Source organism: Sciurus carolinensis, unplaced genomic scaffold (genome assembly GCF_902686445.1).
Source record: "Sciurus carolinensis unplaced genomic scaffold, mSciCar1.2, whole genome shotgun sequence".
Taxonomy (NCBI): domain Eukaryota; kingdom Metazoa; phylum Chordata; class Mammalia; order Rodentia; family Sciuridae; genus Sciurus; species Sciurus carolinensis.
In genome coordinates this window covers 347,364-361,553 of record NW_025920213.1, presented here as the reverse complement: position 1 = coordinate 361,553, position 14,190 = coordinate 347,364, and the positions used below count along the sequence as shown (strand labels likewise).

Here is a 14,190-nt window from a genome sequence, read left to right as displayed (position 1 = left end):
AGTGTCAACCTCAAGAGGAACCAGGCCACCTTAAATCAAGACTCTCCAAGTTCAACCTCAAGAGCACCCAGGACACCTTAAATCAAGACACCCCAGTGTCAACCTCAAGAGCACCCAGGCCACCTTAAATCAAGACACTCCAAGTGTCAACCTCAAGAGCACCCAGGCCACCTTAAATTAAGACACCCCAGTGTCAACCTCAAGAGGACCCAGGCCACCTTAAATCAAGACACCCCAAGTGTCAACCCCAAGAGGAACCAGGCCACCTTAAATCAAGACACCCCAGTGTCAACCTCAAGAGCACCCAGGCCACCTTAAATTAAGACACCCCAGTGTCAACCTCAAGAGGACCCAGGTCACCTTAAATCAAGACTCTCCAAGTTCAACCTCAAGAGGACCCAGGCCACCTTAAATCAAGACACCCCAGTGTCAACCTCAAGAGCACCCAGGCCACCTTAAATCAAGGCACTCCAAGTGTCAACCTTAAGAGGAACCAGGCCACCTTAAATCAAGACACTCCAAGTGTCAACCTCAAGAGGAACCAGGCCACCTTAAATCAAGACACTCCAAGTGTCAACCTCAAGAGGAACCAGGCCACCTTAAATCAAGACACTCCAAGTGTCAACCTCAAGAGGAACCAGGCCACCTTAAATCAAGACACCCCAGTGTCAACCTCAAGAGGAACCAGGCCACCTTAAATCAAGACACCCCAGTGTCAACCTCAAGAGGAACCAGGCCACCTTAAATCAAGACACTCCAAGTGTCAACCTCAAGAGGAACCAGGCCACCTTAAATCAAGACACCCCAGTGTCAACCTCAAGAGGAACCAGGCCACCTTAAATCAAGACACTCCAAGTGTCAACCTCAAGAGGAACCAGGCCACCTTAAATCAAGACACTCCAAGTGTCAAACCTCAAGAGCACCCAGGCCACCTTAAATCAAGACACTCCAAGTGTCAAACCTCAAGAGCACCCAGGCCACCTTAAAACAAGACACCCCAGTGTCAACCTCAAGAGGAACCAGGCCACCTTAAATCAAGACACTCCAAGTGTCAACCTCAAGAGGAACCAGGCCACCTTAAATCAAGACACCCCAGTGTCAACCTCAAGAGTAACCAGGCCACCTTAAATCAAGACTCTCCAAGTTCAACCTCAAGAGCACCCAGGACACCTTAAATCAAGACACCCCAGTGTCAACCTCAAGAGCACCCAGGCCACCTTAAATCAAGACACTGCCAGTGTCAACCTCAAGAGGAACCAGGCCACCTTAAATCAAGATACTCCAAGTGTCAACCTCAAGAGGACCCAGGCCACCTTAAATCAAGACACCCCAATGTCAACCTCAAGAGCACTCAGGCCACCTTAAATCAAGACACTCCAAGTGTCAACCTCAAGAGCACCCAGGCCACCTTAAATCAAGAGTCTCCAAGTGTCAACCTCAAGAGGACCCAGGCCACCTTAAATCAAGTCACCTTCTTGCCAGCAGATGGTAATGGCCCATACAGCATGACAACTCAGAGAGCAAGTGATCCTTGCTTCAGTGGCCTCTCATTGAGCCAGACTGGCCTCTTCTGATAGAAGCAAATTCATGAACAAAGGCCAGTGGACAGTTGCATACTCTGCAGTCAAGGAAAAACAGATATTGAAAGCTGAGGCTCTGCTGCGAAAACATCAACCCAAAAAGTCAAGCTGATTTCTCAGACAAGAGCTTTCACTGACCAAAGGAAAGAAGGTAAGCATTTATCCTGACCCTAAACATGCTCTCATGAGAGTATAAACACATGGAGCCATCTGGAAGGAAAGAGGAGTCTTTGCAGCTAAGAACAATGGCATTAAGCAGGCTCTTGAAAGTACTGGCATTCATATAGACTGTGGCCACACCAAATCAGGTGACAATCATGCACTAGCCTGGTCACCAGAAGACTGACGTCTAGGTGGCCAGGAGAAATCAGGCTGCTGTCCAGCAACCAAAAGGGCAAGAAAGAACAAACTTTTTATCAGGGCCCTGAACCTCAGCTTGTATCAGACAAATACAAACCTTTTCATACTGATGGGAAGGAGGAAAGGGGCAAAGAAGGCTTTGACTTCTGGGGTAGCACTGCCCAGTGCAGAGACTCCCCTGGGCTCAGCCTTCTGCCCGAAGCCTTGGCCGCTCCTGATAAAACACGTCCACAGGAGTGCCCACTGTGGGAAGGAGCCTCGGTAAGTATCTTCAAATGCCACGGTGAGGGTCGTGCCTCCAATGGACTTTCAGCAAGGGACTCAGAACTGTGTCTTTTGCACTCAACCAATCCAAAGACTAACAGGCAGTTTACTATAAAGTCTAAATATGTAAAAATATAATCTTCTATGATTGACAAGTAGAGTTTATCCCAATTTCCTGTGTCATAGGAACTTGTAAATATTTTCTTGTATTGGTAAACAACATTTCTGTGTGAATCAGGTTTATTATACCAGAAAAGAAAAATCTTCCAAAATAACTAGTCCCCTGGAATGACCTGATGCTAAGACATGGGCTCCCTTCCTCAATGCAGGGACAGCTGAATATCTGTCACTGCAGAAGTGGTCAAACATTTGAGCAAAACATTGCATGTCCAACAGAAGTTACATGCTTTTTGGAAAACCCAAAGTACAGGGTAAACAGAAAAGAGAAACTACACCTTTAAAAATATGAGGGCTAATTATGCCAAGAAACTCACATGCAGTGGGAATAGGTGTCTGTCAAAAGCTCTCCTCCAAAGGGTATCCATGGCAGTAATATTAAATTGAGCCCTCAGAGAAGCAGTGTATTAGAGACCATTTCTTAATCATGGTGGGAGAGTGGAAAATATGGCAAAAGCAACCCAACCCCCAACAAAATTCAGTTCAAATAGTATGTACAGCAATCAGTCAAAGAAACTGCTGTATACGAGTGTGCTTCTTCCAGGTCACCACCAAGGCTGGAATTTGGAATTGCCTCTCTGTCCCTTCTAGTGAAAATCCAAAAGAAAAAATTTCAACAGGCAACGACCTTCCATTCTAGGAACACTTCACCTCCCACATTGCACAGGAATCAGCTGAGAGGTGTAGTCACCTGTTTTTCCATAAAAATTGACAGCAGGGAATGTGATGTATTTTAAAACTTACTTATTTTCTTCCTTTCTTTTCTCCCTCTCCCCCTTCCTAATCATGAGAGGAACAAGAATAACCTTCTTCCCATCCTTGGCTAATTATCTCTCCTCCAGCTCTTGCACCACAGGAATGAAAAACTCAAGACTTCAAGGCTGGCACCAGAAGATCTAAGAAATGGCTCTCTAGCAAGGGTGCAAGTGAGGCAAAACTCCCAACGGGGCACAGCTGGAGGGCAGTCTTATCACTGTGGGCCCATCGCTCCCCAGGGCAGTTAGAATCCCAGCCTCTGGGACAGGAGTACTCTCTCTTTCTCCTTCACAAGCACAGCAAGAAAACTTACTTTTAACTTTCTCAAATCCTTGTTGTCATTATTGGATCGGCAATGGGGACGAGGACAGAAAGCAAGTGTTTCTTTACTTAACATAGAGATGCCTGCTTTCCTAGTGTATCAATGCATCTTTAAAATACGGTTACTTGCTACCCAGATATGAATTTGGCACTATGACAGTATGTAAACAGTCTCACTAAAAATTATATCTTCAGAAAGGTCAATAAATTCTCCATTCCATCACAATTAGAAACACATCTACCTTTTGATCCCTATTTTCCAGTGCTCTCTCTCTCTCTCACTCTGTGTAAAAGACCCCTCTGCATAATGGCAGCAGGGGAGGCCCAGAGAAAGAACAGGGCCCTCAACAAGACCATTTTGTAGGCTCAAAAGGTGGCCTAGTGTACAACTCTTTTTGACTGAAATCCACCTGTATCTTTCCTCTTGGGAAATATTTTTATGTCTTTCAAATACTATTGATGAAATACATAGCTCAGGTGGGCAGAGTGGCACACGCCTGTCATCCCAGGGGCTTGGAGCTGAGGCGGGAGGATCACAAGTTGCAGGCCAGCCCCAGCAACTTAGCAAGGCCTGATCAAACAAAAGGAAAAAGGGCTAGGGACGGGGCTCAGTGGTTAAGAGCCCCCCGTACCAAAAACAAACAAACGAAAACCCACAGCCTGAAATGAGTGAGCATGGTTTTCAAACTGACACACTCGGGGGGCGGGACTGCTGAGCTGAACACAAACATGTCTCCCTCTGTGGACCAGTCAGATCATCCTGCAAGTGGGACATTCTTCCACAAATGTCCTTACGTCCACTTAAGGACTGAACGATCGCCCCACCATGGGGCACTGCGCTGTGCCTTGAATCTGCATGCAGTGAGTTTTGCCCTGGAAACACCTGTAGAAATCCCCTGGGATGACCTCCCAGCTCGTTGGAACACTTCGATCTCCTTCCACAGCCCTGAGGACCCACAGCACAGGGATCATCTTTCCTCTCACTACTAGAAGGTTACTGGTGACCAGCAACGTGTCTGCAAGGAACTGAAGCTAGAGTTGGGGGAAGATGACCCCAAAGCCCCAATCCGTGACCTATTATACAAGCCTATGCCAGAACATTCCTGCATTCTCCAGGGTGCCCAGCTGCTCCCACACAAGCCTCCACCCCAACTCTCAAGCTGCTCTGTAGGAGGAAAGGGGAGCACAGAGGCTGAGGTCCTCTAGGAACTGCGAGTGAAAAGCACTTGTGGGAGTCCACAATCCCTCCAATCACACCGTCTCCAGAAAACCAGCCCGACACTGCCCTAAGGCAGACACACACCACACAAGTGATCAGGAGGAAAGGAGGGCGGCTCCTGTGTCAGGAGAGCACGCAGAGGCTGTGGTGGAGGAGAACCAGAGAGCTCTAGAGGCAGGACGGAAGGCTCTGCTCTGGGGGGCGCACTGATCCTCAGACGTGTAACCTGCCCTGTGGCCTCCGCACCACAGGGACCTGAGCCTCCTCAGCCATCATCTTTGTCCACTTTCTTCCTGGTACACCTCCCAGCATCCAACTTGAATACGGCCTGAGGGTACGTTCACACAGAGATCTGTATTCCAGACCTGGGGCCACGGAGCAGTGAGCACCTGCAGCAGAGGACACAAGAGACTGTCACACACACAGGCACACAGAGAAGAGACTCACTGAGGCCAAGAGACTGTCACACACACACACACACAGGCACAGAGAAGAGACTCACTGAGGCCAAGAGACTGTCAAACACACACACAGACACAGAGAGGAGACTCACTGAGGCTAAGAGATTGTCACACACACACACACACACAGAGAGGAGACTCACTGAGGCCAAGAGACTCACACACACACACAGACACAGAGAGGAGACTCACTGAGGCCAAGAGACTGTCACACACACACACAGGCACAGAGAAGAGACTCACTGAGGCCAAGAGACTGTCATACACACACACAGACACAGAGAGGAGACTCACTGAGGCCAAGAGACTGTCACACACACACAGGCACAGAGAAGAGACTCACTGAGGCCAAGAGACTGTCACACACACACACAGACACAGAGAGGAGACTCACTGAGGCCAAGAGACTCACACACACACAGACACAGAGATGAGACTCACTGAGGCCAAGAGACTGTCACACACACACACAGACACAGAGAGGAGACTCACTGAGGCCAAGAGACTGTCACACACACACACAGACACAGAGAGGAGACTCACTGAGGCCAAGAGACTGTCACACACACACACAGACACAGAGAGGAGACTCACTGAGGCCAAGAGACTCACACACACACAGACACAGAGATGAGACTCACTGAGGCCAAGAGACTGTCACACACACACACACACACACACACACACAGAGAGGAGACTCACTGAGGCCAAGAGACTCACACACACACAGACACAGAGATGAGACTCACTGAGGCCAAGAGACTGTCACACACACACACAGACACAGAGAGAAGAGACTCACTGAGGCCAAGAGACTGTCGCACACACACACAGACACAGAGAGAAGAGACTCACTGAGGCCAAGAGACTGTCACACACACACACACACACACAGAAGAGATTCACTGAGGCCAAGAGACTATCACACACACACACAGACACAGAGATGAGACTCACTGAGGCCAAGAGACTGTCACACACACACACACAGGCACAGAGATGAGACTCACTGAGGCCAAGAGACTGTCGCGCACACACACACAGGCACAGAGATGAGACTCACTGAGGCCAAGAGACTGTCACACACATAGGCACAGAGAGGAGACTCACTGAGGCCCAAACTGTACCTCCTCATAGGAGATGTGGATGACAACCAAATCATAAGTAAGAGGCATCTTGGGGAAGACCTTTTGTAGCTAAGGGAACTAAGAGTAATGTGAGGCTTTCAGATGTTTTTGGAGATGGTCAATGGTAAAAAATACATTTTGTATGAAATCCAAGTACACACCTAAACACATCTGAAAAATTGAAAAAAATCAAACTTATATTTACACCATGTGGTGGTTTCTGATATATTATTTTTTCATCCTATTCCCTGTAACTTACAAATAAATTCATGAAGGGCCACTGAACTTACTCTGCCTGTAAATTTTAATATTTCCTTAGAAGACTAATCTACTTAGTGATTAGTGCTGTCTCTAAGTCCTGGCCCTGCCTCTGCCTCTTCCACCTCCACCGGCCACAGTCCTCGATGCTGAGCTCACCGAGCCTCCATCCCTTCTCTGGAATGTGCTGGGATGCAATGTGACATTTTCCTGAGAAACCTCCTGATCCGAGTGCCTCATGTGTGTTTTCCACGTACGTCCCTTAAGTCCTAGGGAGGCTGATCTTGCTACCCTGTAAATGACTCTGATATTTAAAAGAAACCTGCACTTGATTCATGAGTATTTAGTTCTGAAGCCGATCTCATCTGGAGGTCACAGGAGGTTCTCCGTCACCTCTCATGTTTTTTTAGTAATAGTGTATTCAAATTGCTACTGGAGCTACTTTCCCTCAACATTTCCTAGGTGTTTTTACGGCGCTCCTGGTGTGACACGTGGTCAGGAAACGATGACCTTCCCAGTTGAGGAAAATCCACAGGGGACAAACCTAGGTGACTGCTGCTCACCGAGTCCACAGGGTCCTCGAAAAGTGATCATCAATGGTGAGCTGCACACAGAACTCAGGGAATAACATTTTCCTCATTTCTTTACAAATTTGTGAAAACAAAATGAGATGTGTGCGTACAAGTCCTGATACACCAGGTAGGTGACGACGGGCCCACAGTTGTGCCCGTTAGCTCCTTTTCTTATACTTTAATAAAGAAATTTTTACACTTCTATTTTTGTTTGTTTGCTTTGAAGAACACCTTAATAGTGCTCATTGGAACAGAAAGGTAGTTTCTGCAGGACAAGTAAGGAAAACAGAGTGGACAGGGAGAGGAGGAGGGCATACAGGGTCATCTCAGGCATCCTGAGTGTTCTGTTCCTTTTTTTTTGGTACCAGGAATTGAACCCAGGCTACTTAACCACTGAGCCACATCTCCAGTCATTTTATTTTTTATTTTGAAATGGGGTCTCACTAATTGCTTAGGGCCTCATTAAGTTGCTGATGCTGGTTTGAACTTGCAATCCTCCTCCTGCCTCAGCCTCCCGAGTGGAAGAGAACACAGGTATGTGCCATCCTGCCTAGCAGAGTTCTGATTCTTGATGTAGACAGTGCCTGCAGGGGGTGTCCCTTTGTAATAATTCATGGATGTGTATAATTTTGAAACTTATTCTGTTTTTTGCTTTGCCCAATAAGATAAAATTTAATTTTAAAAAGTGGTGAAGAGCAGAAAAGAAGGATTTTAAAAGAGAACCAGGGAATACTTTAGGGGAGTGGATACATTAACTATGTTGATTGTGGTGCTGGTTTCATGGATGGATTATATATGAAAAGATAAAGGTATATACCTTAAATATGCACAGGTTATTACATGTGAATCATACCACAGAAAAGCTATAAAAATGGGCTGCATCTAAAGCTAAGATAAAAATAGAAAACACACATTCTTAATAGTTGAACAAATACAGAGCCTAAGAATTCATTAGATAATCATCAGTCTCAATAGTTTGGAGAAGACAAGCTTTATGAAAAGGAGAGTACAGAAAGACAGGTCTAGGCAAAGAGCAAAATTTAAAGATATTGAAAATGAGCATATCCACAGAGTGTCAGCAATGTCAAAAGTTCATGCTTTTAACAGACAAATAAGATTGGAAGAACTCTGGTTATATTTGAGAAGGAAACATTATACATAATATCTGACATATACATACATACACACACTCACATGAATATATACGTATACATATATATGTATATTAAAGACTGACTGATTTAATGTTGGATATACATTCTGGGAAATGCTGCAGATTCCTGTAAATCATGTGTATGCATGCTTTAAAAGGAAACGGGTTAGAGCTGTGGCTCAGTGGTAGAGCGCTTGCCTGGCACCTGTGAGGCACTGGGTTTGATCCATAACACAACATAAAATAAATAAAGATATCACGTCCATCTACAACTTAAAAAAAGTAAATATGAAGAATTAATCAGAAAATCACAATTAACAGAAGAAATAAAAGACTCAGTTACACCAAGGGTAGCTGACAATCCTGTAAATAACTGTAACATGATTCTTTATTTTGCAATCATCATACAGAGCACTGACACCTAAAGGGCACACTACCTAGGCTGTGTGTGACCGGTCATTGTACATGCAGTCCATCATGCAGTCCAACACCAGCCAAGGGTCATGCCACACATGGCCCCAGTTACAAAGTTACAGCATCGGTGTGCAACTTAGAATAAGAGGGATAAACAGACCTGTTGACCTAAAGACAGAGCCTTTAAAAAGACACTTGCAATCTAAACAATGATAAATGACAAGAGTTTACTGCAGGGAAGTAGAAGAATGATACCTTTTCCAGAGACAGCTGCTGGGGAAAATGGGATACCTATGTGACTAAAAAATGCTATTGTAGCCTTTCCTCATATCACACTATAAATCATTTCCAGAGGTAATACTTAAATATAAATGCAAAACAGAAAATGTTCCAAAATTATTATAACAAGGGGAGTTAAAGGGTGGACATGGTGGTACACACCTGTAATACCAGCTGCTTGGGAAGTTAAGGCAGGAGGATGGAAATTTCTATGCCAGCCTGGGCAACCTAGTAAGACTCTGTCTTAAAATAAAATTTCAAACGAAACTGGAATGTAGCTCAGTGGTAGGGCTATTTTGGTTTCAATTCTAAAAACCAAAATGATTTTGAGTTATTTTCAAAATTATACAAAACAACATGCTAAAAACATCATAAAACTCAGCAACATTAAAAGAAAAATTATATTCACCAAATGCTACCATTAAAAGGTAAAAAGAGAAGTGACTTAGTGGAAAAAAAATTCCCTCATGTATAACCAAACATTTTTAAGAGGAAAGGAAAAGATAGGGACACCAAAGTAAAGCAGGCTTGAGCAATTTACACAGGAGATAACTCAAGAGTCAATAACCGTTAAAAGGCTCCAAAACTTAATTAGAAAAATGTAAAATATCACATCAGATAGATACAATTAAACAACACTGAAAAGATATGGAAAAAATGAATTATCATGAACTAAAGATGAAAGTAAGTTGTTGTTCTATGCTTACAGAAACTGTATCATGTATGAGGATACATGATTCACCATCAGCACAGACTTGTAGAACTGCACACGTGAACCATAAGAACACATGAGGACACAGCAGTACTGGGCCAGACAACTGAAATGCAAAGGGTGGGGAAAGAGGGTGGACCCTTAAGAAGAGACAAATAAGACAGTGGGAAGCAATGGTTACTCGGGCCAGCCACAATTTTGGTCACATTACATTCAATTAAACCATAGAAAACACCAGATAAATATTATAGAGCTGCCTCATCCATGTGATACTTCATGTGTATGAATGCTTTAAAAGTAAATATGTTAGAATTTAGTGGAAATTAAAATGTACATAAGTAAATAAAAAACTCAATTGCATACACCATTGTGGATAATAAAACATCTTTCAAATGCTCTTTTTCCTCCCAGTTAATTTTCAACATTATCCATCAAAATTTCAGCATGCTTTCCTTTTAGTGAAAGAAGAGACAAAACAAAACACCCTACAATTCATCTGCAAAGAAAAGTATACACAAAATTAGTCAAAAAATCCTTTGATTTATAAGAGCAAAACAAGTAGCTCTCATTACCTGACACTAACATATGTTATGAAACTGTAATAGTACATTAATAATAACTAAGGATTCCTAATACAAACAAAATCCATAGCTGAATCCACTTGTATGTAAATTTTCTATTGTCAAGTGCCATAGGAAGGCAGTATGAATCCAAATGTATCAAGAACTACATTAGATTTGAATGGATGATCAGCCTGGGTGCTGGGGGCCCAGATCACTGGTAGAGCGTGCATGTAGAATGTGCAAAGTCTGGGTTCAAACCCCAGCAAAAAATAAAAGGCAGATGTTAATTGAGGATGATGTTGGAAATTAGGCAGAATAGGGAACTCCTGACTCTCCCTCCATCTATGGATACACTGAATAAATATCTACTCGTGTTTCAAGTCCTTAGACAAAGTCATGTCACAAATGAGTTGAAACTTAGGAGAGGAAGATTGGGACTATACATATTCTTACTCTAAAGTGTCCTGTGGTTTGCATCTTAACTAATCTAGTACTGAGAGAGGAAAGGACCACATATCCACAAGTATCAAGGCCACAGGAAGGTCAGTGGTAGAGCACTTGCCTAGCACGTGTGAGGCACTGGGTTTGGTTCTCAGCACCACATATAAATAAATTAATTAATTAAATAAAATAACAACAAAAAAAAATTTTTTTAAAGACCACAGAAAAGAGTGATTTTTTAAAATGGACATGAAAACACTTCCATGGCTTCATTACCTGAGACCAAGAAAGACAATGAGTTAAATCTCAAGGTGTCAGTTTACCCTAGACGGGATCCAGATCTACCAGCACACTCTGCCACCTGCTGTTGCAGACAGCTGAGCTCCTATCTAGCCAGAATCATGAATTTAAAGAGGAAAATAAAGGACACCACTGGCCGCCTGAGTGGGAGTTTGGCACTTCCTAAGCTCCCTCCCCCACTTCACCCCAGTAGTAACTCCAGTTCTCCTAGAAGGAGTTTACCCATGCACTGACAGTCTCAACTTGAACACCTTTTCTCCAGGGACGCCATCCTAAACTCCTGGGTTCTGTGAGCAAAGGTAACTGAGCACGTTCAAAACCTCATAGATCAAAAATATGGGTTTACATTGGTGCACAAGTACTTGGTTGGGCTATAATCTCCCCACCAGTAATGAATAAAAGGGGTTAAAAGGCACAAATCCCAGAGAAAGTCCCAGCACACTATTCCAGTGGCAAATTGACAGGCTGGATTATGGAGAGCAGTGACAGAGATCGGGGCTCTATGATGACCTCATGGCTGCAGCGTGCCTGCTTCCTGGGAAAGATTCTATGCAAGGGCACAGAATGCCTAGCTGCTATGGCAACATCCAGCCTGAGGAGGCTCAGTGCAAGAGTCTTATCAGCTTCAACCTTGATCTCAGGCACATAGCTCCCAGGGACAGAGGAATTCTCATGCTCGAAAATCACAAAGTTTCACCAGCTCTGCTACTCCTAAGCCTGCCCACTAAATAGTAACTTTAAACAATGGACCTCCTTGAACACCACATAAAGCTCCTAACACTGCAACTGTGGAAAAGTTGCATAGATGTTTCTAGTTCTGTAACTTTTCTAAGTACAAAGAACAATGCTTGCATAGTCTTAAACCTGATAATGAGACATATAAATAAAAATTGCTGGTATAACTCTTTAGATCTGCTTCTCCATCAGAAAACAGCACTCCACATGACCCAAGCCATTTAATCTTCATAATCTGCATGTGTCTTTCTTTTCTAATTCTCCAATGCCCCTCACCAGTACCACGAGTTTGACCAACCTGGTTGAGGCACTGGATTATAACCTGCATCAGGGACTTAATGCATCAAATAGCAAACCTCCTACAGCCTGAACGGGGCTGTCAAAATGGCCAATATCTAAAAGGTGCAAGACAACAAGAGCTCCACACTATAGACGTGGAAAAAGGAACCTTATAGAATGATGGTTAGAACATAAACTGTAGGCAGTTTTTTTAAAAATAGTATAAAGGTTCTTCAAAAAACTAAAAATAGAACTGCCATATGATCCAGTAACAGCGATTCTGGGTACACATCTAAAGGGGTCGGAATCAGCATGTCAAAGAAATGACCGCGCTCTCATTTTCACTGTAGTGCTATTCACAGTAGCTGCTAAAAGAAACAGAGATGCCTTTTAGTTGAAGGAGAAACCAGGGCAGGACATTCAGCTCCTCCCCTGAGAGGCTCCAACCTGACAATTCCAACTCCTCTCCAGGAGCACAAGACCCCGGGAATGGTGTTCAGCAGACACTCCAGGTCTTAGACATGGAGTCGTGGCTCCTTGTGTCAGGCAGTTCTGAAACCCAGGGCCCAGGAAAGATGGGAGGGCGGAGTGAGAACGCCTCGCACAGTGACCTCTGCAGGGGGAACCTCAACTCGAAACATGAAACATCGCGTGAGTTTTTGAGCCTAGGAAAGACAAAGGGAAAGGCATACACATTTTCCCCCCAAATGGTCAAGGAATTGTCTACTTTCCTCTCATGAAAAAATGTTCAAAACATAAAAACAAATCTTTAAAATGTGCCATTCAATACTTGGAGAAAAAAAATTAGAAAACTATGGTGTCCGTATGAAATGCAGCATGGGAAACAAACAGTTCATAGTCTGGAGAGGAGAATCTGGCATCGGAATGTGGACAGGGAGCTGGAAACTTAGGACTTTATTCACAGACCAATGAAGAGCGAGGCTGCAGGGCGGACTTCTACATTGGAAATGCGGCTTCCTCTGCATTTAGAGGCTCAGGAGGGAGGAGGAACTGGGGTCCCAGCAGACACGGCTGTTCTCACGCAGGAACCACACACACAGTGGGGACTCTCTGATTGTCCCAATTTCCACCACACAACTGTGGCGACTCCGGGCTGCGGGCAGCTGGTGTCAGACAGGGTTCAGTCAGGAGCTGAGGCAACCGTGCAGTGATCAGAGAGGGTGTGCTGGGTCCCGGGCTGCCGACCTGCACTGCACCAGCACGGCCAGGTGCACTGCGGCTGAGCTGCCCCAGGAGGACTCAGTCTGCAGACTGGAGACCACGGTGGGCTGCGGGCAGCTGGTGCCAGGCAGGGTTCAGTCAGGAGCTGAGGCAACCGTGCAGTGATCAGAGAGGGTGTGCTGGGTCCCGGGCTGCCGACCTGCACTGCACCAGCACGGCCAGGTGCACTGCGGCTGAGCTGCCCCAGGAGGACTCAGTCTGCAGACTGGAGACCACGGTGGGCTGCGGGCAGCTGGTGCCAGACAGGGTTCGGTCAGGGGCTGAGGCAAACGTGCAGAGCGCAGAGAGGGTGTGCTGGGTCCCGGCCGGCCGACCTGCACTGCACCAGCGCGGCCAGGTGCACTACGGCTGAGCTGCCCCAGGACTCAGTCTGCAGACTGGAGACCACGGTGGGCTGCGGGCAGCTGGTGCCAGGCAGGGTTCAGTCAGGGGCTGAGGCAACCGTGCAGAGACCAGAGAGGGTGTGCTGGGTCCCGGGCTGCCGACCTGCACTGCACCAGCATGGCCAGGTGCACTGCGGCTGAGCTGCCCCAGGACTCAGTCTGCAGACTGGAGACCACGGAGGGTCGTCCCCAGTTCCCGCCTGGCCAGGGCCTCGGGGTCCGGACAGCCGCCCCCAGTCCCAAGAGGCCCGCCGCTCACTCACCATCCCGGGCGTCGGGAACCCGGCGCTCTCTCCGGGGTTTCCGGCACCTCCTGGTGGCGCCACACCCGCAGCAGGAGCGCAGGAGCGCGAGTCTAGAGGTGGATCCGAAGGATGTCGGACTCCGCGAGGCCAAAGCGGCACCGAACGGCGGAAGCCCGCCCCCTCCTCACGGGCTGCGTGCCGGATTGGACAGCGCCCATGCACGAGCTGCTGATTGGACAGAGCGCCAGGGCCCGCCCCCTGGAGCGGCGCCCATTGACGCACGGTTCTGAGTGACAGTCGATCGCATCCAACCAGGGAAGGAAGGAGAGCAGAGTGACGGGCTCTTGGC

General features: G+C 46.1%; 1 protein-coding gene across 1 annotated transcript in view; it reads right to left on the bottom strand.

Moving 5' to 3' along the window:
• LOC124975116 (zinc finger protein 665-like) overlaps window positions 1-13,975 on the bottom strand; it is a 43,665-nt gene extending 29,690 nt beyond the window's left edge. The window contains exon 1 of the mRNA XM_047538001.1: window positions 13,860-13,975. Within this exon, the coding sequence (XP_047393957.1) occupies window positions 13,860-13,862 (3 nt within the window). The 5' untranslated portion in view covers window positions 13,863-13,975. The remainder of the gene's footprint in view (window positions 1-13,859) is intronic.
• Window positions 13,976-14,190: the final 215 nt, after the last annotated feature.